The following is a 25,106-nucleotide window of genomic DNA, read 5'->3' on the forward strand; positions in this document are numbered from 1 at the left end:
CACAGACAAAAGAAATGTACACAAAAGAAAAGCAAGAACAAATATAGTGGTTTATTTACATAGCTTCAGAAATGTATGTTACAAAGTTTATAACAAATGTGAGAAAACTGGCGGAAAGGTGAAGCAATCGCTCATCTCATATACAGTGTTGGGAGGGTTTTAATATCCACTTCCTTTCTTCGGTGATGTGACACATTGCTGTACAGTTTCCTCAGAAATGCTTTTAAGTTCTGTTCAGCACTGGAGAATCTTGCTCCTAATAAAAAGCTCTTAGAAGTCCATTGAGCTATGAGCCAGGTAGTCTTTCCTTCCAATGTTGGTGACCTGCTTGGTCTGCATGGCCTCCAGCTTGGGACAGTCTGTAATACGATGACCAAGACCACCACAGAACGTACATCCTCTCTCGCCTGAAGAAAAAAAGAAGAATCTGATGTAAGGAAAGGATTGTAAAGACTGCACCTGGCTTCAGTCAAATCACACGAGGCAGTCACGTGATTAGAAAAATATTCAAAAAGAAACTAAAAAACATGATTAAGGAGTAACTAATGAGGTGGGACAACTCGCCTCCGATGTCCAGCATGGTCTCGTCTCCAGTCTGGAGTACCTGGAGAACTGGAGGAACTTTCTGCTTGGCTTCAACAAGCAGAGCTTTTAGATCCATCAGAACGGATTCATCTATAAACAAACACATACACTGGTTAAATTTTAACTGTACTTAAACACTGATCCACCCAACTAAATTTATTACAATAAGTAATTTTACAGTAAAAATCCGGCACCACTTCAGCTATGCCATGCCTGTATGAGTAAATTACCACGTTTAAAACCATACAGTGGTGTTTCAAAGACATCCAGTGTCTAATTACTGGACAAACTTTAACAGTGGTCAGCAACATAAATAGAGCTTGGCTTACACTGGCTAGCATTCTCAGAGAGGTTACTCTCCCTCCTTAGTTATCAATCTAATTTTATCTTTAGGTTGTGTCCTTACCGCAGCCTTTATTGATGAACGTTGTGGCAATTCCAGTTTTGCCCGATCGTCCAGTTCTTCCTATTCTGTGGACTGAAATGGGAACATTTTGTCAAATCATCTTGAGAAATTTTAGAAGAACTAATGAATACATGATGAAGGTAAAGCCATATGCATATTATTCTCTTACCATAGTTTTCTATCTCTTCTGGCATGTCATAGTTCACTACATGTTGAATAGCTGGGAAATCCAGACCCTTGGAGGCAACATCGGTGGCCACCAACACATCTTTTTTTCCTTCTTTGAATGCTTCAATGGCTTTTGTTCTTTCCTCTTGATCTGGAAAACATACAGAAATTTATCTCAATAAAAACAGCTTTTTCTAAGAAGCAGAAACAATTCTGCATCACCGGAACCCATGAAGCAGAAACCATGAAGGTGACATTTGCAAGAAAGATGGCATCTGGTGCAAGAAAGATGGCATCTGGTGGTGATGATGAGCAACTACAAAACAACTAAAAGATAAGGCTTTGCACATACTAAGTACATTCACCAGCCACTTGATTAGGTACACCTGGCAGAATTTCAATGCAGTCAGGCATGCAGACATGGCCAAAATTACTTGCTGAATTTCAAACTGAGCATTATGCAAATGACTTTCCACATGAGATACTTACTGGTACCGAAAGTGCTGATTTGCTGGGATTTTCTCACACAACCATCTTTAGGGTTTACAGAGAACGCTGCCATCCTGCCTTATATCAACAATTCAGGCTAATGGTGGTCGCACATAGAGGCACAATTTGGGCCCCTTAGTGCAAACTGAACACTATTTAAACACCACAGCCTGCCTAAATATTGCTGCTGACCAAGTCTTTCCCTTTAAGACCACAATATATCCACCTTCTACTTGCTGCTTCAAGCAGGATAAAGCTCCAGGTTGCAAAGCTCAGATTATCTCAAGCTGGTTTCTTGAACATAACAGTGAGTTCACTGAACTCAAATGGCCCCCACAGTCACCAGATCTCAATCCAACAGAGCACCTTTGAGGTGTGGTGGTACAGGAGAGTCACATCATGGATGTGCAGCCGACATATCTGCAGTAATTGTGTGATGCTATCACTATCACGTCAATATGGACCAGTCTTTGAGGGATGTTTCCAGTAGCTTGTTGAATATGTGCCATAAAGAATTAAGGCAACTCTGAAGGAAAAAGGTTCCAATCTGGTACTAGCAAGGTGCACATAATGAATTGGCACTTGACAATGATTTCAATCAAATATTTAGACTCCTCGCTACTACAGGGTGCTGTGTATCTGCATACCTTTTCCACCATGTATGGCCACTGCCTCTACTCCTTTAAGCAGCAGATACTCATGGATGGCATCGACATCCGCCTTTTTCTCAGCAAATATCAGCACCTATCAGAATGAAAAAGGACTTGTGACGCGTTGCTTTAATTCTTTATAAGAACTCTTTATAAAAGTGTCAAACATGTGAAAGTACAAACTGGAGGAGGCGTTTTCTGGAGACACTCTAAGAGGTACACCATCTTAGCCTCTTCTTTGACGTATTCCACTTCCTGCACACACATACAAACACTTATTTCATTAATATTTTTACATATGTATTTGGAAAGCAAACCATATCTGAAACTGAGACAAACGACTATTTTAGTGAAAGACAAAGTCACCTGGATGACATCCAAGCTGGCAGCTCCTGCTCTGCCCACGTTAATAGTAATGGGTTTGACCAGTGCGCTCTTGGCAAAGTTCTGGATTTTCTTGGGCATAGTGGCACTGAAAAGCAGGGTTTGTCTTTGACCCTAGATTAGGAAACACAAACAGAAAGCAAATGTTTTCATGACAAATGTGGCATGAAAATCAAAAATCCAGCATCAACTGGAAGAAACATTTCTTTGCAACTGCTAGTAGAGCTTATATTATGGAGAAATGTATTACCTCTGAAAGTACTATGACTACCTGGAAACTGATGTCTCAAAAGCAGTGAAAGTCAGACTGAATTGAGAATTTTAGTGAGTGTAGTAACAACAAAAAGCCTATTGTAGTCTGCTAAGGTGTGGATTTGTGAAACCAGAAAAAAGGAATTTATTGTTGTGTTTGAGAGAAGCAGAGGAATCTCAGTTCTCTAGTGTAAAAAACATTATGCTGCCTGGCCTTGGTAGGCTGGCTTTGTAAAGCTACTTATCTGGTGAAGGATAGAGCAAGCACAACACAGAAAAATGGATGAGGAAAAACTACTGCAATAGTGCTGTGACATTTAAAAGCTAGAGCCATGAAGGACTGCCTCACCTTGAAGTAAGAGAAGATGGTTCGGATGTCTTCTTCAAAACCCATATCTATCATCCTGTCAGCTTCATCCAAAGCCAAGTAGCGACAGATGTCCAGACCCACCATCTTCTTCTGCAGCAAGTCCATCAATCTTCCAGGGGTAGCAACCATCATATGGACACCGCTTTAACCAAGGCAGAGTTGGAGAGAAAATTAGTCCACAACAACACATGACATTTTGGCTTTTTAAAGTGTAGTAGTGTAGTACTATCAGTGTTTAGGTGGTAATGCTTTTGAGCTTTATGCATGCTGAACGTTAAAGCATCGATTCAAAAACACGTCACTTTTTTTGTTCCTCGCTGAACGTTAGGGCTGAATCGTGCAATTTTTTGCTTGACACTGAAATGGGAATTCTGGATGAAATCCAGATTTTTTTTTTACAAAACCTTCAGCCGTACTTACTGTTTTACTACCTCCATCTGCTCCTTGACAGACATTCCTCCGATGCAGAGGGCTGTGCGCAGCTGAGGAGCTCCCTCCTCCTCCAGCAGCTTGCAGTAATACTCTATGATGCCATGTGTCTGCCTCGCCAGCTCTCGCTTCAATAACACACCGGGTTATAAAACACACACAGGATTCAGGAGTCAGAGGGATGAGAAAAACAGAGCTTCTCAAAGCTAATGTCATCTTTTCCAAAGGGCACAGAAAATTCACAGTGCATGAATATTTGAACAGGCTTTGTTTCCTCTATTTAGATCATAGTATGCCACAACTGCCCTTAATTAACAGTATCGGTAATTACCTACATTATTTTTTTTATGTTATTGTTTATTAATTTGGCAGTATACACAAGTTCTATAATCATAATGATATTTATAGTGCTAATATATAATTATTGTTAATGATCAATTTCCAAATTTACCATTTTACAAAAAAGCACAAACATTAGTAAATTACATTTTTTTTAAATTAAGATGCCAAATTGTAGTTATTTTTTTACATTCCTGCACAGAAAATAAATTTTGGGGTTGAATGTTTTTTTTGTCGAGTTTCTCAAATTTTTCAAGGATGTATTTTACATCACGCTGATATGTGTCAGGTTTTTGGCTAATAGCTCTTTGGGAATCACCTCATGGGTGCAAAAATATAATTGTTCTGCCTGTCAAACTGTCATCTTTGGCAGTTATTCGCAGGCACCGTTTTATTTCCACTGAATTACACCTGCCTACGACAGTAAGCACGGATCTATCTTCAGCTATAGTTCAGTTAAGGACACCAGTAATTTTTAAACCCGGTCATGAGGTTCAGCTTGAAACTATTCAGGCTAAACTGCCAGATATAGTTTTATGGGTTTTGTTGTTGTTGGTTTCTTTTGAGTAGCAAGGCCATGGTATCTAGAAAGAGACTTTGCTGCTGAAATATACACTTTGAGTATTTGAGTTTGAGGAGATAGCACTCCTAGAGTACAAACATCAAAGTGGCCCCACATGTGGCCATTTTCTCTGAGATTTCACCCTGAAGCCCAGAACAGCACGTTTTTCTGCTGTGCATTTATCAACATCTTGAATTCTATTTTTAAAAGATTGAAAAATATATTATTAGTAAATAATAATATTAAAAGTAATAGTTTCCGTCTAAAAACCATACATGTGCATCAATGGTACACTTTAAGAAATGAAGGAATACATTTATCAGATATTTAAATTTACGTGATATGACCGATATAAATGTGCTGATTATGTTTTTCTTACTGAAGGACAGATGATAAGCCCATACGGTCCCTCTCTCTTAAAGAAAGGCAGTCTTTTCTCCTGCTCCAGTGCAAACATGATGATCGGCAGAGTGAAGACCAAAGTCTTTCCTGATCCAGTGAAGGCGATTCCAATCATGTCTCTACCTGAAAGACTACAGACAAACAGGGTTCCTTTAAATGTACCGAAAAATTAAAATTTACATTACAGCGTTTGTTTTCTATTTATACATACACTGTTGGGATTCCTTGTATTTGAATTGGTGTTGGGTGGACGATTCCCTTCTTTTTCAAACCTTTCAGAATTGCTGCAGCAAAAACAAACACAGATTTGTTGTCAGTTGATGATCACTGTGAACCACGAGTCAGCGTTGTGATGTGCTGGGCAGAGTCTGCTGTCACCTGGTGGAAACTTCATCTCTCTGAAGCTTTTGATAGGAGCAGGAATGCCATCGCCATCAACCAGGATGTGAAATTTCTTCCTGACGCGCTCATGTCTGGTGTCTGGCATATTCAGGATGTAGCGTGGTGCTTTCCAGCTATACAATAAATTTTGGTTGAAAGAATATTAAAAAAGAAGCTACAAAGAGAAATTGACTACATGGAATTCTGTGATAAGGAGCTTACCTTGTTTTTATAGGATCATCATATATGATACCTTTGGCCATTTCCTTCACAGACATCAGAGCTGACAGAAGAAGAGAGATGAAAGTTGCCAAAAGAACTTGTGCAAATTCAGATAGTTTACCACACTTTTCTCATGCCTACCAACATCTAATTCAACAAGGCTAAACAGCAACCATTAGAGTTTTACCTCTGCCCTCTGCAACACTCTCCAGGATCTTCTCCTCCTCTTTCAGCTGCTTCTCCTTGGCTGACTCCTTCCGAGCTGTAGGTATAAAAATAAAAACAAGTTGAGGTCATAAAGAAACTTATGTAGTCAAGTTAAAAACTGAATAGTTAAACACAGAAGTATCAGACCACAGAATGAGTCTGCTTTGAACTAGATACCTTCTGCCTTTTCCTTGAGGTGTTGATGCTGGTCGAGGAGACTAATGTGGGAGCGTGGACCAAGAGCCTCATCTTCATCCCTCTGTTCCTCCCCACTGTCCTTCTGTTCTTCATCCACTGCCTTCCCTCGCAAGCGCAACATCTTTTGTAGCTATAAGTCAAAAATGTTATAAATGTATTTAATTTTGATACATGTTAACATGCAGTGATGAGAAACAGTAAGTCACATTTTTAGAAGTTTTATTTATTAGGAAAAAAAACTGCAGTTAATGTGGATCAACCAGATAAAGTCAATTTCTCCAATCCACTCAATAAGGTCAATTTTTCCCACTATGACGACAAGAGTTGTTCAATCAGAACAATGCTTAGTAACTTACCATTTGCTGTTTTCGGATTTTGACTGGAACATATGGAACGTAGTCGTCATCCTCCGATCCTTCTGAGCCAGTCCTTTCATCCTCGTCATGGGATCTCTGTGAAAACATATACTAATTTATATATTATCAGCTACACGGCTGCCTTAGTGCGTTTCTGTTATTCTCTAAGAGAGATTAGCACTCCACAGATACAACCAGGACCTCTGAATAAAACGTTGCCACACAGAACATTATGCAGCAAAAAGCTGATGACATAAAAGCAGAGTCTGATGATGGTAGACTCTTGATGACATCCAAATGACAACCACACTCTTATTTCATAAAATAATATTTACTGAACATCAATAGACACTCAAATCATATGCTTGCATGTCTAGTATGTCAGCAGTGTTGGCTCCAAGGCATTATTGTAACCATATTACATTGTAACACACTACTGTACTAACCTACTAACAACAACACATATTAATGTGCTTGTGTTTGCATGTCCCTGTAAGCAGAGCAGCAGCACCAGCATTCTGAGCCACTTGTAAACGTGACAGTGAAGCCTGGTCAATAACAACATAAAGTGCATTGCTATAATCAAAGCAAATAGTATGTAATGGATATAAAACTCTCTCTTTAAGCCACTGATAGATAAAAGTTAGGATGTGGTTACAATTTAACATCTTTTTCTTCCATACAATAGACCGATTTCACTTCCCGCAGGGAGAAGGAAAAAGGTGGAGGAGTCGAGAACTTTACAGAAGTGGAAATGTGAACATTTTTTTTATTTTACTTCACAAAAGGACAGGTGCACGACGGTAATCTTGCATTAACTGCATTACACTGCAGTCACAACACTTTCAAACATCTGCACAGCTAGCATGCTAACATGAAGCTAGAAAAGAACCCAGAGTGATGTCTTGATGCATGCTCAATCATCCAGGAATCCCAGAAAGATGATTCAAATGGACAGAATAAACTTTCTGGCAACTCAGAGTTATGTTAAAGTGTAGTGTCAGCTGACTCCAGCTCAGCAGCCAGAACCTGATCGCCAACAGGTAACAAAGGCAGTGATGAGCAGTCATGCTTTGTAGCATCCATTTCTACATGCATCTGCAGTAGAAGTCTCTTTCTTATTGTTGAATCATGAAGACTGAACTTAACTGCAGTGAAGCCTACAGTTCAGCCACACCTGGGAAGGTTTCTCCCCCAAGCTTTCTCCGTTTCATTATAATCCCTCTCACTGTGGTTGGCTCGAGTAACCCTTTTCAGACTGTTGGACGTCAGTGACTTTCTCTACATCATAGCATGATGCATTTCGCGTTTCTTGCCCTACAAGCTCTTTACTAATCATAATTATTAAAGACTGAAACCTAATTTTAAAAACATTCAAGTTTCGTACTCATTTTACATCCACAGACCCACATTTATGCTGTTTCTTACTGTAACTGCTTTATATCACATACGTCAACTTTACGTATTTATAGCAAATGTTTTAGCACTGCATCATGGCTAATGCTAATAGTAGCGCTTTAATAAAAACGATTGTACAGAGTTAAGATGAACCCGGCTGTCATTCAACCACTTTAATGTGCTGCTATTAAGGTTGCCAAGTGCACTCAACTCCAACAGATAGCAAAACGACACGAAGATTAGATTAAAGCTAGCTAATGTTACCGTTAGCTAACCCTAGTTAGCGTAGCTTCTTTAAATGGCTGTTTAACTTACCTTTTGAGGTCGGTTTTCGGTCTCCATTTTATTTAGGAATAACCTAACGTCCTTTTAAATGCCTTTGCTTCAAAGTTTTTCGGGAAAATACGAAACCACACAATTTAACAAAAGTGTCTATTCCGCATGTTTACACAGTACGCCGAGGAGAGGAAGTCTTGATACCGGACGGAGGGCTGGAAGGGTCAAAACTTAGCGAGCTATTTCTCAATCGCGAAGCGCTTCATGTAAATGCAGCAAAAGAGAAACGTAAAAAGCAAACACCACACTTTATTTTGTCAAAACTGTATTGTTTTTAATCTTTCCGAACGAAAGATTTTTCACAGTATCAAAAGTGATTTTTTTTTTCTTAAAAAAAAGAAGAAACAAGCCAACATACACTTGGCTATTACTGGTATAGTATAAATCTACATTCGAAACATTAAGATAATCTTCTCTAATTGAATATAACCTGGAAAGCATCAGAGATGTTATATTAAAACAAAATCTCAGCACAGATTCAGGAAAAAAAACAAAACATCATTCATTTCAATGAAAGCCATCAGCTAAAACATTGATACTGATGTGAAACTCAAGGCCGGTGTCAAAACCAAAGGTCTCCTTTGTGATATTTGCCATTGTAACATAGATCAAGATTGGGGTCTCACTGGGTTAGCTGAGGTGGAGGGTGCCATCGAGGTCACAGTAAAGGGAAAGTGAGTAATATGGTTGAAAAATGCATCCCAGACACAACCCATGACTAGGGCTCAAGTGGGCAAAAATTATTCACTCAGTATGTACAACAAACAAGGTGTTTTGTTCCAGCGGCAGAATGAACATTTCACACTGGTGTACTCTGACTGCTGGGATTCAGAGGGGTAAAAAAAGTGTTTGAGAAACCGTGTTCAAGGGTGTCCTTTTAAAGATACACACATACAGAGTGTATACTGGATATTACTTATAAGAGATAATTGTTCAAGACTAACATCACAGGAGGACTCACACTGAAGCGACAGACACTGAATTTTGGAACAGTGTTTAGATTTTTCTTTCATGCACGTCATGCATGGGGATGTATCTGCAGGGATACTTAACTGGATTTGTTTTTAAGACGCATTCTGTTGGCCAAATAATACATTTAACAGAAATTTATATTAAACAATTTTAGTGTTGCTGGTGTACCAACTGTCAAACATTCATTTCATAATAAAACAGGTTGGCAGGAAAATCATGCATTGTCATTTTTCGGTTATTGATTTTCTTTCAAATTGACATTAAACATTATTCTAATTCAAAACCGTGAGCAACCAGCAGAGGTACTGCGGCTTCTCTGCAAGTAATATAATGCAACTGTCTTCTCTGCTCCAAGAAGAGAAGACTGGTAAGAGTGTTTATAAGACACATGGCCTCTAGTATCTATTTCGACTGGTGGAGTGGATTGGAAAATAGAAATATAGGACGTAATGGATGAGCACCAAATTCAATCAACTGGAATTCAGACGTTTAACGACGTTAAAATGTCTCAGATTTGTGATAAAAACATTTATTTCATGTAAGGTAACTGATTACATACTACATACTTAAGCACATAGATGCAGTTGATTCAACAGACTTTTTTTTTTTCCACTTTTGCATCTCTTACTTAGTGAACATTGCAAATAGTAGCAGAGGGTAGAGTTGGCTTTGAGTATGATCCCTGGCTTTGTTAGCCACAAGTTTCAGTCTTCTGAATGGAGAGTATGATTTTGAACCAGGGTCCCTTGGCTTAGTATGGAAGAGAAGAAAACTGGGAATGAGAGATGGCCTTGGGCCAAATAGGGCTCTACTGAAAGAGTTTGTGGTGTGAAGTTTTTTTTCTGGCACTCGTTCAAGTTATTGAGCTGCATTGGAAGAAACCTTTTTGAGGCTAAAGTTGGACCAATTCACTGCGACCTTCTGGCGAGTTTGCTTTGCAGAATCCAGACAAAACCTACAGGGAACAAAAGACAAACAAGAGAGGGGAAAAGGTCATGCAAATATAACAGCTGTGCTCAAATTAAAAAAAAAAAAATATAACTCTCCATGTATCTGGACCTTTGTTGTGATGAGCTTACCGTTTGAAATATTCCACTTCCCGATCGATCTCATCCATTTCTGTTGGATCCACATCTTTAGGGAGAAATACATCATCTACAGTATAAACATAAAGAATTGAACATCAAGATAATTTTAAAAGCATTAATGATTAAGCATGCAATGTTGCAATTACAGTTAGTTTTCCATACCAATTGCACTGTTGGATTTTTCACCCTTGTTCTTGCTCTTCTTATTTTTCCCCTTGGACTGTTGCTGTTGTTGTCCATTCGCTGGAATAGCGGGTTGTGTTTTGCTCTCTGAATCCTGCTCAGACCGGCTTCCTCGTGTCTCTGGGTCGCTTTTCCCCCTTTGTGCACTCAAGGGGCCACCATTTGCTCCATTTGTTGCATGTTTGGATGGTCTGCTCTCTTCTGATTTCTTAGGCCCATTTTTCTGGTGGTCTGCGATGAGCTGGGGCTGTTTGCTTCCAGACTTTGAGCCACTAGATGCCATTTCTTTAGACTCATTGGTTTTCTGTGCTTCGTTACCAGAGGCGGCTTTGGTTGGTTTGCTGGAATTTTGCTCCGACGCAGACTGCTCCTGTCTCTGCTTTTTATTCTTCTTCGACTTTGCACCATTGCTCCCAACAGTTGTGTTCTTAAGATCAGAGGCGTCCTCTTTTGATTTAGCTGTCGCTTGAGCTGGCACCTGTGGTAAATTGTCAGATCCAGTGGAAGTGCATCTTTCTGGTGAGCGAACTCTTATGAGCTTAGAGAGACTGGGGGTACTGTGCAACCGCTGGATGTCCTTTGTAGTTGCACTGACCCCTGATGCAGTGGTGGTGCTGGTGGTGCTATTAGAAGATGAGACAATGTTTGTATCCTCCCATCCGTTAACCAGGTCCAGGTGGCTTTTAAAGTTTCCCAGCGAAAGAGGGGAAAGGTCAAGGTCTATCTGCTGCAAGTCAGAGGAACCATTCAGATGGGACAGTAAATGGTTTCCCTCCAACGTGGCTGCTTTCTTTGGGAAGTCATTGACATCCAGATTGAGGTCATACATACTAAACGATGCCCGGATTGAGTCTTTGATGGTGTTTTTAATCTCTTCTAGCCGACTTGTGAGAAAACTATTAACGCGTTCAAGTTCCAGCTGAGGCCAGTCTAGCAATCGACTGGCTTCAGAACCATCAGGGATGGGCTCGTCGACAGGCTCAGATGGATTGGAGTGGGGGTCACTGCCTGCAGCGCCCGTGTTGCCCTGCTGAGCTTTTTCCTACAACAGACATGGTACAGGTAAGAAAGTGAAAACGGTACCCAGATATACACAAGGACTCTGTACTAAACACTTGCATAAAGTTAAAATATATACCCTAAAAGACTTTTTTTAAAACTGACCAAAATGTATCTAAAGGACTGAGTATTACACAACACCCAAGCCTGAAATCAAATATCTATAATCTGTTATTATATCATCACTTACAGTTGCAAGAATCCTTAATTACTCACAGAGGTGGTCTTATCTTCACCCACGTCACAACAACAGAAAAACATATTCTGACAAAACTAACAACACAAAAAGCAGTTGTGTTTATGTCTTCACAGAAGATGCTGAGTAATTCTCAGTTCAGTCTGAAAAAAAGTCAATGGACTTTTGTGCTAATGAGTTTTTAAAAAGATAAGACTCAATGCTTCTAATTAAGGAGGAGATTGTAAGCATGGATTGTACAAGTGCCACTAATGGTAAATAAAGGCATACAAAGTCTGGTTATCAACCACAGCGACCTTTTAACAAGACCTTAAAGCAGGGCTCTAGAGTGCGACCAATTTGGTCGCAAATGCGACCAAATTTTTCAGTGGTGTGACTAAAAAAAAATATTTGGTCGCACTTTCGGGTAACAACAACAACAACAACAAAAATCTCTGCAACTCTCTGTGTGGTCAACAACAGACACACATTATGCCCCTATCGTGGACTAAACCAATCACAGATAGTCAGGGGCGGGACCTCTCTGATTGGCCGTGGTCCAGTTGAAAGTGCAGGTGGAAGAGAGAGGTGAGTAGCTTGAATAAAGCGATATCAATTCATTAACGGATTCCACACAAAGACGTAAACACAGAGTGGACCTGACGCATCAGAATCAGCTTTGTCTTTCTCGGCTTTCTCACCTCACGGCCCGAACACGGACACGCTGTCGGAGCTTAGCGATTCTGATGCGTCGGGTCCGCGCTGTGTTTCCATCTTTTTTGCGCTGATTCTGAGCTGCAGGTTTTGTCTCTCCAACCAAAATTCGCCGAGCCAGCAGCAAAAGAAGCAGCAAACTACACTTCACATTTGATCAATGTCGTCATGAATTCCCTCTGACTTTTGCTGTTTTGCTTCCACCACGATAAAAATCACACTTCATGCACAGCTCTCTCTCTCTCTTTCTCTGTACTTCAAGAACAGTTTCCCGTCTCAAATCTCTGTTTTCTGCATTATTTATTCGCTTATTACCCACCAGTCTACCGTTGTTTACAGCGCTGTCGGCCGCTGTCTTTTTCTTTTCTTTTTCTTTTTTTCACTTAAATGATCTCGGACAAGAAAGCCTAATTTCTGCTGTTCAATACTGAAGAAATTTAAACTTCTTAAAATTATGCAAAATTGCAGAATATTTTTAAGGTTATCTGCTATAAAACGCCAGACCAGGAAAATCTCCTTCATGTTTTTCTGTGTTTTATTCTCAGTTACTTTGACACAAAGGCATCTGCTGTGATGTTCACAATTCTGATGCAGTCTCATGTGTATCAGTACTGATAAATGATCAGAATTATAATATTTCTGACTGTCTGAGGCTAAATTGAATCGAATCAGGACTTTGAGAACCGGAATCGAATGGATTATAGAAATCAGTGATGATACCCAGCCCTAGTGAGCAGCCTAGGCCTGACAGAAGTGTTAAGTTAAGGACTGATCCGTATGAAATTCATAGCTAGCTCTGACACATTGGCATCAATCTGTGAACACTGAAAAAACAGCAGTGTATCCAGAAAACACATTATATGCTGCAATAAATGCACTGCCCAAGTGTCCCCTCTCCCCACTGCCTTTCAGCAGCAGGCAGCAGCAAACAGGTCGTCAGAGGAGCCAAGATGATGATTAAGTTTAACATTTTCTACAATATTGACAAAGCAATTTAAGCACAAGTTTGTTAGTTAATAATTTAGAAATGAATATTGTCTGTATGGACTTCCCCCCCCCCAAAGACAGTGCACATGTAAAACTGCGGTGTTAAGCGATGCAGTTGAAAAATTTGAGTGCGCCCAACTTTTGTGCCGGTACGCCTAAATTTTTAAAGTTAGGCGTACCGGTGCGCCCATGGTAAAAAGTTAGTCTAGAGCCCTGTCTTAAAGGAAGAATTACAGTAATGTACAATGCTAGAAAAGGCTAAAAACCATATCTAGAGTTTTGGTGGAGTTACTCAATCAACAGTAAGGACAACAAACAGAGGAAAAGCAGACCATTCTCTGACATTTAGGAGAGGTTAAGCAATACAAGAAGACAATGAAACATTGCACATATTTATATAAACCAAAGAATGGTTGAAAAAGAAGACAGTTTTTTGGAAAAAGCTAAATCAGAGTCCTCATATTAACTCTGCGGAGACGGTGCATGTTCAATCAAGATGTGCCAGAAATAATCAAAGTTTGGTAGCAAGGGACAGTCCAGAATCTACCTCATCATTCCCTACTACACAAAACAAGTACAAATGTTTGTGTGGATTTAATTTAATCAAACTGATTTTGTCTATTGACTGAGGGAAGGTTCAGACTACATTTTATGAGTAATCACTGCAAAGATCCTGGTCATTTCAAAATTTTCGGCTGCAGTGTCTCATCTAAATTTAAAATATTTTCAATAAATCAAACTGTCTTTGATGCTATCTAAGAGGAAATTTTCCATCATTTGCTTCTCCATGAATTTACAGTTACTTCTTTGCATTGTGCTTTTCATCACTTCTTCCTCCCACATATAATTAATGAGGACCACCTACCCATGAGATTACACAGGATTAGCATGTAACTAATCCAGTGTAAGTGTTTGCAGATTTCTCCTGCTGTTTGCACTGAAATATCATCTGAATTCTCTTTTATTGAGCTGTAAGTGTCTGGTTAACCTTTCCTATTTAATAGATTCCATGTTAAACATTAAAGTTTGCCAAATAATCTCAGTTTTAGACGTAACTAAACACGACTGAACTATAACTGAAAAACAGAAAACAACACACATTCAGTAAAGTTACCACACCTTTTTCTTTTGTTTGTGTCGAGCCCTTTTGGCAGCCTTGGCACTGTTGACAGGTTTGGGCTCAGAACTGTTTATAAAGTCTAGCAGCTCGTCCACGTCCCGGTTGTCGATGGCACCAGCCACTGTCAGTTCTGAATCTTGGCGCTGCTCCTCTTTACGCCGTGTCAGTCGTGAGCGAAGCTTCTCTCGGATCTCGGCGTAGTTTCGGCTGGTCGGTGCAGCTGGAGGCTGTGAGCAAATAATATTTCACAATACTGAGATCTTCTCACAGAGTCACCTTTGATGAATGAAAAAGCATACCTCTTTGTTAGTAAAACTTCAAAAGTGGTCGATCAAACCGTACCGCATTGTGTCCAAAGAACTCGCAGTAGCAGCAGTCGCAGTATTTCCCGTCTTTCTGATTTGTGGAAGAAGAGGCACAGGAGCTCCTCTCAGAGCTGCTGTCTTCATCCTCACCCTCCTCCAGCTCAGACGAAGGGTGGCATAACGTCCCATTAGTCACCTTGTGCCCCTTACATGCTTGATCCCTACAAAAAAAGAACGATAAACCCTTAAGATATAATTGTTCTCTGAATAAACACAGCTAAATAGGTGACAAAAAGCAAGGCTGATTATTAAAACTCACCTGCATGCCCCAGGTGTTACATGACCTACATTGGAGGTGGCTACTGTTCCCGGATTGTGCCCATTACAGGAGTGGTTACAACCCACGACAGACGTGCCCAGTTTGCTGTGTTGTGCGTTCACAGCAGGAATGTGGGAGTTTTTGCACGGGCTGGGTTTATGGACAGATGTTGGGCTATCTGGACTCGGAGAATTGATTTTGGCTGCGGGGCCGTGGAGGTTTGGTACCAGAGGGGAGAAGGGTGCGTGCGCTGCGACGCCAGTGCCACAGGAGGAGGTCACGTGGCCGTGCTGCCCAGAGTTCGGCTTTGCGGGTAGGAGAGAGGAATGCTGGGAAGACAGGCCGGTGGGACTGTTGGGGGGTACCGATAAGTCTGTATGTTGATGGTGGTCACTGGGGTGGAAGGCTTCACCTGGACAATAACAAACCATGAATATGAATGAGTCGCAGGTCACACATACAGAATCATCTCTTTCTAAAGTACATCAGTTAATTTTCAGCTCCACTTACCACTAATGTTTTGACTGTAAGCTAAAGTGCCCTATTAAAGTTCACTTCAAACATGAGCTCAAAGCAAAATACAAATATAGGCTTGCAAAGTCTGCTAAGAAAGAGCAGTTACCGTGTTTTCTACAGTAATATATAATTAGATGTTTCTATTAAAGGACAAAAATAAAGAAACAATTAAAATAAAAATATCTTGTCAAACTTAAATTGTTCGATTTGGATGCCTATTACACATTCTTAACTTAAATGCTGCACATTTTGATTTGAAACTTGAGTTTCCTTCTTTGCTGGCTTTAATAAAAGCTCCTGAACTCAAAGAAGAAGAATTACCTGGTGGCGTTGGTCGACGGCACATGGTCTTGAAGTGCTTGGGAGTGGTCTTACAAAGGTCTGCTGAGGTAGAGAGTGCGTTCCCAGCAGAGGATCCACTGGAATTCTGGGTTGATGGGTGACTGTAGGGACATACTTTGTTCCCTGACGTTTTAGCCGATTTCCCGGGCGCTTCATTAAGTCCTCTTTTCTCATGACAGGTTGAAACTCCTGTTATACCTGGAGACATTAAAAAAAAAAAGAAAAAAAGACTGTTACAAAAAAAGGGGAACCGTTCTTTTAATTTCAGCATGGGAAAAATATGAATGACTTTTTACCGCCTATGGGCAGTTTGTGTTTTAAAAAATAACTCAAACATGTTTTGACGTAAAAAAGGAAAACGGCTATGTAAAACATTTTCAGCCCCGAAGCATAAATCCCTTTCTGCTAGCTAAAATAACATCAAGACAGCACTAAATTTTAATAATTTATTTAACATGCTTATTTCTGCTGTGCAAAAATGACTGCACCTCTTACTGGTAATCACACACTCTTGCCAGGAGAAGTTACAAATCCCCGTAACATAATGCCTGCTTAAACATTTTTTGCTATATACAGCGAAATATAATTGGGATGCCAATTAGGATACTGGTAGCGTATTTCACAGCTAAACACCTCTCCTACAGCTTCATTCTTTCTTAATTAATTTAAGGAAAACATACCAGTCTATTTTAGAAGGAAACAGCCGCCTTCACAAAGGGCATGGGTCATTTAACTAGTCTTTCACTTATTCCTCTTTAAATGCCATTTGGTGCCATGAACCATCCAAATATTTAACTAGAAATTCAATCACATTTACGCAGCAGGGAAAGGGTTTTGAAGGGAGCAAAGAAAAGTGAGAAATCTGACAAAAACAAAGTCATCTTAGCTGTTTGTCAGGTCTAAGTAATAAATCACAGCCTAATGATCCATTCCCACTGAATGCATCATTCATCATGTGAAATGGGAACTTTAAAAACAGTTAATGAGACTTCCTGTGAATTGTGCATAACTCGCAGCGTTAGAACTTTAAAATCGAGGATTAATCCAGTTCGGAAGCGAGGCTGACTCTCAAAGTTTGTTAATGTCAATATAACTGAATAAACATTAAAGTCTGTGGCTTGTGTCACGTGCACGAGTCTCTGCACGTGCCTCCTTGTATTTTTGTGCAGGTTTAAGGAGAAACTTGCTGTTCAGTGCTGTTCACTGTTGCATTACTGTGACGTTACACTTCACCAAGCACTTGCGCAATGGGGAATTGCGGAGTTTCTGTCTGTTATTCTGAAGTCTTGCCCTTACTAAGGAATTTAAAAAAAACAAAAAACTAAACTGAAATTAATGAAATATTTGTTCTTGCTGAGCATCATACACCCAGTTCACAGTATTAAACTCTTTTATTTATCCTGTTGTTTAAACACTGTAGTTAGCACACTTGTACTGTGTTGGTAAATGAGTATCATTAAACAGTTTCTTACAATTAAGTAAGATTTATCCAATCAAAACTCCCTATGTACCTTCCTCTCTTGATTGCTTATATTCAGCTTTGGGGATTTTTTTGTGTAAAAATATAAATGAGATATTTTCTAACTAAATATTTTGCATTCTTTTCGGGAACAGAAATGTAAAAACTTTATAAAGCCTGATTAATAACTTGTGTTATTTCTATACAATGCATATTTCTACTTTGAAATAAAACAGGCAAGGTGCTTGCAAGTGTGTAAGTGCTAATGAAATGAAGTAATAATGAGCTATGATGGATGTTTGCTTTCCATTAAAAGCAAAAGAAAAAATGTTATGGGAGCCAAGCAGTGTGGTCTGCCTGTCATGTTTCGCTGAAGAATCTCAATGTATGTGTGATGATGCTTTAACCCATGAAGACATGTTCCAGGATTAACTCTTGCGTTTTGGACTGCGAGGTCCAAAGTCGATAATAAATGCTTCTTTCTTACTAATCAATATGATTAAACTGAACTGGAGTTTTGCCAGCATTAACTCTTTCGCTTTGGATTTGCAACTGACGCTAATATAACATTACTATAATATTACAACCAAAAGGTGTAAGTGCTGTTAGATGAGGATTACATTTAATTCATTAAAAAGAAAACGATATACACATAAGCACATAATAGATGAAATCCCTAAGAATGAGCCATTCCTCTGACATGTGGCCTGAATACCTGCACATCTATCGATGAAGTGTGTCTTCCAACTGCTTTTTCTACAAACTTAGTTATAAACTTTCTATTCATTTGTTTTGCTTTAGCAGTTGTTAATCCCACCCTCAGCCTTTCCTACTGCTGAGCCATCGAGCTGTATAACCCTGTTTTCATTCCATACATCTTTCCTCTCGCTTGTTGTTACACAAACTAAACAGTACCCATGATTTCCTTTTCAACATTGTATAAATGATGACCTTCACAGGCAACTGTATTTTAAAAATAATTTCACAGCCTTTACATTTTTTAACATTAAAACATTACTGCACCTCCTATAATGCTGACTTGTAATGAGTGTAATCTTTTACATTGTGCATTTAAGTTCTTCTATGATTATTTCGACTAACAGCTGAACAAAGTCACCTAAAATGAACCTCACACACAGTACTGCTAAAACAGCCAAGGAACTGAATCTAACCAAAATTCTGTCCATTTGCCAAAACTGAAGCTTGCAACACAGCCTGAAATTCAGGATGGTGATGTTTTCAGCGTTTACTGTCAGTCGCTGCATGCTTTTCTTTTACTCTGTGACGACAGACCTTGTTGTGAGTGTGAAGAAGTGCTGTGGTTGCAGTGTTCCCCTCCGTTGGTGTGGGCAGAGTTCCAGAGACCCGACAGTTTGTGAGCCGACAGGAAAGAACTCGGGTCCCAGTCCACAGTACTTTGCTCTGGGTAACCGTTCCCACAGCTCTGGGACTTACAGGAGGAAGAGTGTGACAACGGTACCTAAATAAATAAACAAACAAAAAGAAAACACCCCAGTATTAATCATGTGGCTGCAAACATTGTCTTGCAGTTTGGTAGCAGCTGCAACTAACCTGCAGATAAGCAATGAAAATCATTTTACTTACGTTTTTGCTTTAATACTTAAGAAAAAAAAACCCCACATATTAAAGAATGCTTTAAGTCACCATAAGTCACTTTTTTGCAGCTGTGCCTGCTGTTCTCATTTTGAAACTTTTAACATTTAACCCACATGTCAGCAAAACGTCATGACCACACTCATCAGCAGTCTAGCTGAAGTATAGTGATACAGTAAGTTAAAAAAATGCATTCCATGTAAATTATTTATAAAAATAACTAACAAAGAAAGCTTAATGGCTGCTTCTGTCTTACATATGCAGCAGAGATTACAGAAAAACCAAAGCAGACAATAACTTTCCTTCACTGCAGGCTTGTTTCTGTCACATTAGGAAAGAAACGCCAGAAGAATCATTGACCTTGGTGGACCTTGTGCTCTCAAAGTGCCTTTCTGATCCCTAGACATGAATTACATGGTAATTTGGGGTTTTTAATGACTTCTTTGAACTGTTCTTTTGCCAGGATGTAATTGGGTGCATAAACAATAACTTGGTGCACAGCTTTAATTTATTTTGAAATTTTCTCTAATCCACACATGGTCAAATTATACATACACTCACTTAAATCTTTTAAGAAGTGAATGCTGAAGGTTCTACAATGTGTTTTAGCTTGACAGGGCCATGGCTTATTAACTTCTCGTTAGTAATCACTAATCACAGTTGACTACAACTTTGTCTTTGTCAGAATAAGAAGGATTTGTTTAACAAAACTCAGAACAATGGGAAAGTCCAAAGAACTCAGTGAAAATCTAAGAAAGACCGTTTTAGATTTACACCTCATGCCCATGATGAGTGTATGTAAACTTCTAATGACAATTGTATGTAGGGCTGGGCTATATCATACCGTTCACGGTAATACCGGTGTAATTTTGGGCAACGATAGGAAAATGAAATATCGCGATAGAATATGGGTAAAACGCGCATGCGCAGTGCCTATGTTTACATACGCACATGGCGGCGACGCAGAATGAGAAGAGCGAAAGTGGATCGTTAAATGAAACAGATGAACCAGAATTGGTGTGTAAAAATGCTGCAACTTCAGTGGTGTGGAACTGGTTTAGCTTTCGTCCGTCAGATACACAACAAAGCACTATTTTTGGTAGCGCATGCTAGCGGGCGTCGTTATTACCGTGTTGTTTGGAAAATACGCACACACTTAAAATCAATCCTTTGATTTTTCTGAAAATCGACAGTGCCCCTTATAATCCCGCGTGCCTTATGTATGAATTCTGGTTGTGTTTACTGACCTCGAAACGATTTTATGTGGTACACAGCGCTCGAAAATCTGTCAGATGTTTCAGTACGACTTTGCTAAGCTACGAACCCGCAGCGCTTGATGGATTGTCGGAGCATTACGGCTATCGTAGGCGGGCGCCTCGCGGAGTGATACGTACTGTGCTTCAACATAATATTACCTTATTGTGTGTGTATAACCTCTTTTTAAGTTTTGTGGATATTATACATGGTTATGCTGAGGATATGTTGGCCAATTTCCACTGGAAATGCTTTTTGGTTAAACTGTCCGCAAGGAATTTGCACTGTTACATTTTTATATAACTTTAATGCACATAAAAAACAGCTGATTGTTTAAGTGAAAATACATTGATGGGGTTTTTTGCACTAATAAAGTTGTGGAGTTGTAAAGTATTTTGTCTAGTGTCAATTATATCGTCAGTTATATTGTTATCGCAAATTTTCAAATGTATATCGTGATAAATATTTTTGGTCATATCGCCCTGCTCTAGTTGTATATCAAGCAGATATGAACAAAAAATTTTAAATATGAATGAACATTTAAAAGAAAACTGGGGGGGGGGGGGGATGGAGCGCCCTTAGTATCTGTCTCCTGAACTGCAGAGTGCAAAGCTGGGTTTCCAGCAGAGAAGTTGTTAGACCTACTGCTGCTGCAGGGTTAACGGAGCATAATCCACCTGCAAAACCGCATATTGGTTGGCAAAGCTGAAACAGCTGTGTGGTGTAGATGCGTGCTTCACACTTTAAAGACACTGCTGCAGGTGCAAGAAAGGATAAAAGTGACTGGTTTAGCCTACATAATGAGGGAATATAAGTGGGTGGATATCAGCTAAATGGTCTCAAGTCATAAAAATGCCTTGTTTTTTTTTTTACTTGTTAAAGGTTGTTTAGTTCTACCTGGAATTTCAGACTGTTTTACATGTGTACAAACTGTTAACAGTAACAGCAGGCCAGTTCCATTGATTAGGTCCATTTTGTTTTGGAACAGGTCAACATTAAGGCTGCCATAGAGGTGACAACCAAACTCAAGTCAGGAAGATCGATTTAACACTTGGTGTCCCATTAGGGAATACTTGGGATTTTGGTCTGTAGAAGACCAAGACTGTGGAACCTTAACTGTCCTGACTGATTAACAAATAATCCAGAGATAAATGCTTCACGCCGTAGTTTCCTAATGGTTTTATTATCTTCACAACTCATTCTGAGGAAAAGATCATTGTTGTTCCAAGTTACTAAAAGCAGAGCTCTCTCAGAACCTCAAAGGTTCATTCAGTAAAACTTAATCTAATTATTTTATTTGCTTATTTTGTCAGTTGTAGGTATTTACATCTTTAGTAACAAGTTTATTTGTAGTATTGGTTTGCCCTCTTGTGGTGATGATGTAACATTTAAATAGTTCCAACCTGTGTGGCTCTTTTGAACAAATAAGTGACCTCTGGCAACTTTTGACAGCCCTAACAGCAAAGGTGAGATTTAGAGAGAGATTTATTTTGCTTGTAGGTACACGCAGAAGCAGTGTTACAAATGATGACTAATAATGAGGTAACCTCAGTAGGATAAAGAAACATAGTATAACTAAACATTAGTAAACAGAGGCTTTGAAAAGTACTCAGACATGTGACCCAGATCAGTCCCGTTTTATTTACCGGTGTTGGCTGCTCCTGCATGCTCCGCTTCTCCTCCTCTTCCACACTCCTGCAGCAGCTCTGACAGATCCACAGAGGCACCTCTCCCAGCAGGGACTGAGATAGTGAGGGCACAGCATCAGCGAGCTTACGCCCTGGAGCCTCCCGCAATAAAGCTTGGGAGAGCGCAGGCACGGCGTTGGCCAGCTTCGTTCCATGGCCCCCGGGAAGCCCGTTCACAGAACTCGCTCCCCAGTCCTTAAATTCGCGATGGCACAGGAGACAGCAGGTGTGCATAGGCTAGGCAGAAAAAGAGAGAAGAAAGCGTTCCATATATAAGATGTGTTGACTGATTGATGCATATAATTCCAATAGATATCACAGACTAAAACATATACAAATTAAGCTCATAATACTGTGCATGCAATAAATACCAAAGCGCTAAAACGCAATGACAAAGATCAAATTATTTCCTCACTGGACCTTTTGCAAGCATTGTGTGACAGAACCATCATAGGAAAAAACAAAACAAACAAAAAGCAAAAAGTAACACCACAAAAACAAATAAAAATAACAAATAAATGTTATTTAACCATCATGTCAACTTTAACAGATAGTAAAATTATGTAGTAGATTTACTCTCTGCCATTCTCCGCGCTTAACCAATCAAGGTTTGTGCCCTAGATCAAAGCCTGAAAAGCAAACTGATTATGCTTGTAATTCATGGTTTAGGGGGAAACGATTCAGAAAAGATTCAAAACACCTTCACAATCACCAACAAGAAACTTTAGTGTTTTGGTGATTTTTCTAGATAAATGTTTTTAAATGCTCAATGAGGGTGGATTACCTATCTTAAACCCTTGTGTATGACATTCACAACCACTACATAAGTTTCTTCCCTCCAGTCTCTCACCGTTACAGTAGGATATTTCATTCAATACTCTTGCACCCACAGTCCTTAGACTTTGATTTAGACGAGGGAAAAGTTCTCTTTAATAGGAAAACGCAGGTGAGAAAAAAAAACCTAAAGATCGATTGGAATGATATGTCTTTTGCAAAAGGGACAAACATCTAGAATACTAGATTACAAACATATTAGAAATATAAGCCAGAGCTCATTAAACAACTTTCAAGAGACATCAAAACATTTGCTTATATGTCTGTAGAAATGCTGTGTTGCCAGTTTGAAGGTACAGTTGGCTATATCCTATATAGTGTGGTACCTGAATAAATCATGAATAGAGCTTCTCCATAACAGTTTACATAAAAATGAACAACCACTGTTAAAATAGGACTTAGTGCAATTATTTTTTCGTACAGTACTAAAAAGCTCTATGGAAAAAGCTGATCGATCCGTGTAGGGTCTTAAGTTTGCGTTATAAAAATTTCATTAACAGGTCGCAGCAGCAGCGGACAGGTTACAGCTTATAAGGCTCAGGTCAGGTATAATATCAGCTGGTTGTTAATAAGACAGTGCTCCATCCTGCAGCGCACAACCCACACCATCTTCTCTCTCTTTGTTTATTTTATTTATTTATTTTAAGCGGTTACCCTCAACATCACAGACAGTTCTGATTCAGCTAAGCATCATTAGCTCACAAGTTAACTGCTTATACTGAAACTTTTTGACATTAGCTCCTGTTACATTTTGATACTTGATTCTGGTACGACAAAAAAACTAATACAAACTAGTCTGACAGCTCCCCTAATTGATAACCCGTTAAGTTTCAAGTTTTTACGATAATTAACTGGTTGATTAGCTAGTAGCTGGTTAGCCTCTGCTGGCTGAGCAGGTCCTGTGGAGGGGATCAAGTGCAGGCAGCAAGCACGTTTGCAGCACGCTAGCTGAAGATGATAGCTTGGCTAACGTTAGCTGGGCGGATGAAGTCTTGTAAGCGATGCAAATGGGACGACCCTGCCCGAGGTACAATGTCACCTGTCCGGTATAAGGGACTGGCTGCAATGCTGATCACAGTGCCTAAAAATGCGCCAGGTGGGAACTATTCTACTCGGTAAGTTTAGCTTAATATTTATTTAATTATACATCACACGACATAAAGGTATACATCCATCGCTGCTAAATCACAACTGAAATAGCTTCCCACCAACAAGCGGATGCATATAATTGCACCTCTCCATGATTTAGCTGATAGAATAAAAGCACAATGGAGGATGCTTGGATTAGCTGAGTAGTGCTAGCTAGGCTAGCTAGCATATTTTAAGGGCAGCGGTTGGCTCGCAGCTAGCTACCTGGTTCGCCTTGGTAGTGGGCAGCCTATCCAGCCCAGCATCTCCGCCGCCACCGCCAGCTGCATCGCCGGGAGAGACAGGGCTCTTCGGTGCGCTCTGCTGTCCAGGCACAAGCTCCTTCTGGGCGACCCCTTGCTGCTTGCTTTTCTTCCTTGCCATTACGACGTTGTTTATAGTACGCTTTGACCAAGTTTGCACCAGTTTCGGTGATTTTAAGAGCACACTTTCGTTTCTTCTCGGACCTCAAAATGTTCTCTATCTCCTCCAGTCAAGACAACAGTCAATATGGCGGAGGACTCGCACACTCAGGAGTTCAAAGGTTAAACATACTGCTGGCAAAGAGGCTTCACTCCCGTATGGAGTATGCGGCTGCAAGCATATTCTCGCGGTGAAGCCAGGGGCCGCCATATTTAGTTAGGGCAAACGTCTCCTCCCACTTTCTATTGGTAATGTTTATTGAATGTTTATTGTTTATTGTGTTTATTGAGCAAACTGTAATACGTTTGAGTGTTTTCTATCATTAAACATTTTGTTATCGAAATAAAATGTTTGGACTTGAGCTGTTTTTAGACGCCGAGGGAGACCGTGAAACTGAAATATATGAACTGAAATAAATGTGTAACAGTTGGTTTTGGTAACAGGAGCTACCTCACAAACAATCACCTTGTTGTGAAATTTTATTATTGACAATGTCGATAAACAAAATTAGAAAATAGTGCCGTGTGAAAGACTTTTTTTTTTTAATAAACTTTATGGAAGGACAGGGCCAATCAGTCTTAGGTGCTTTCAATGCTTTCGGAAATATTTTGATGGAGGTATAACACAGATATTGTTTGTTATGTGTAAAGAGTACAATTATAGCATTATTTCTTGGTTTATCATTTGCATAGCATAGGATTTTACATAAATGCTATATTATAATATTAGACGCCTTCGGGGCCTATACACATATGGCGTATTCTAGGTTGCAAACAACGATTGTACAGATTC

General features: G+C 39.7%; 2 protein-coding genes across 3 annotated transcripts; both read right to left on the reverse strand.

The window, feature by feature from the left end:
• Positions 1 to 36: 36 nt before the first annotated feature.
• On the reverse strand, positions 37 to 8,299 carry LOC116324587 (probable ATP-dependent RNA helicase DDX41). Its single transcript, XM_031745263.2, has 17 exons — positions 8,114 to 8,299; positions 6,401 to 6,496; positions 6,024 to 6,174; positions 5,827 to 5,901; positions 5,640 to 5,700; positions 5,415 to 5,551; positions 5,248 to 5,320; positions 5,014 to 5,167; positions 3,725 to 3,861; positions 3,284 to 3,446; positions 2,665 to 2,796; positions 2,482 to 2,553; positions 2,296 to 2,392; positions 1,161 to 1,310; positions 992 to 1,063; positions 565 to 675; positions 37 to 407 (listed from the first exon to the last, which is right to left on the reverse strand). The coding sequence occupies exons 1-17, from the start codon at positions 8,138 to 8,140 to the stop codon at positions 271 to 273; spliced, it is 1,845 nt and encodes a 614-aa protein (XP_031601123.1). The 5' UTR covers positions 8,141 to 8,299; the 3' UTR covers positions 37 to 270.
• Positions 8,300 to 9,614: 1,315 nt separating this feature from the next.
• Positions 9,615 to 24,467, reverse strand: fam193b (family with sequence similarity 193 member B). 2 transcript variants are annotated; one of them, XM_031745237.2, is made up of 10 exons: positions 24,117 to 24,467; positions 21,888 to 22,166; positions 18,667 to 18,853; positions 15,894 to 16,112; positions 15,057 to 15,468; positions 14,775 to 14,958; positions 14,432 to 14,659; positions 10,357 to 11,419; positions 10,186 to 10,240; positions 9,615 to 10,061 (listed from the first exon to the last, which is right to left on the reverse strand). In XM_031745237.2, the coding sequence occupies exons 1-10, from the start codon at positions 24,273 to 24,275 to the stop codon at positions 9,965 to 9,967; spliced, it is 2,883 nt and encodes a 960-aa protein (XP_031601097.1). In that variant the 5' UTR covers positions 24,276 to 24,467; the 3' UTR covers positions 9,615 to 9,964. The 2 variants fall into 2 exon arrangements, with proteins under 2 accessions (XP_031601097.1, XP_031601096.1); XM_031745236.2 differs by having other exon boundaries at positions 10,186 to 10,261; positions 24,117 to 24,460.
• Positions 24,468 to 25,106: the final 639 nt, after the last annotated feature.

Source organism: Oreochromis aureus, linkage group 2 (genome assembly GCF_013358895.1).
Source record: "Oreochromis aureus strain Israel breed Guangdong linkage group 2, ZZ_aureus, whole genome shotgun sequence".
Classification (NCBI taxonomy): domain Eukaryota; kingdom Metazoa; phylum Chordata; class Actinopteri; order Cichliformes; family Cichlidae; genus Oreochromis; species Oreochromis aureus.

Excerpts from the sequence above, each read along its gene's own strand:
- LOC116324587 (XM_031745263.2), bottom strand. The coding sequence starts at position 8,140 with ATGGAGACCGAAAACCGACCTCAAAAG. Across the intron at positions 5,552-5,639 it reads GATGATCCTATAAAAACAAG|CTGGAAAGCACCACGCTACA; the intron begins GTAAGCTCCTTA and ends TTTATTGTATAG. Across the intron at positions 2,393-2,481 it reads TCCAGAAAACGCCTCCTCCA|GTGCTGATATTTGCTGAGAA; the intron begins GTTTGTACTTTC and ends TCATTCTGATAG.
- fam193b (XM_031745236.2), bottom strand. The coding sequence starts at position 24,275 with ATGGCAAGGAAGAAAAGCAAGCAGCAAGGGGTCGCCCAGAAGGAGCTT. Across the intron at positions 22,167-24,116 it reads CCACTACCAAGGCGAACCAG|CCTATGCACACCTGCTGTCT; the intron begins GTAGCTAGCTGC and ends TTTTCTGCCTAG. Across the intron at positions 15,469-15,893 it reads CCGTCGACCAACGCCACCAG|GTGAAGCCTTCCACCCCAGT; the intron begins GTAATTCTTCTT and ends GTTATTGTCCAG.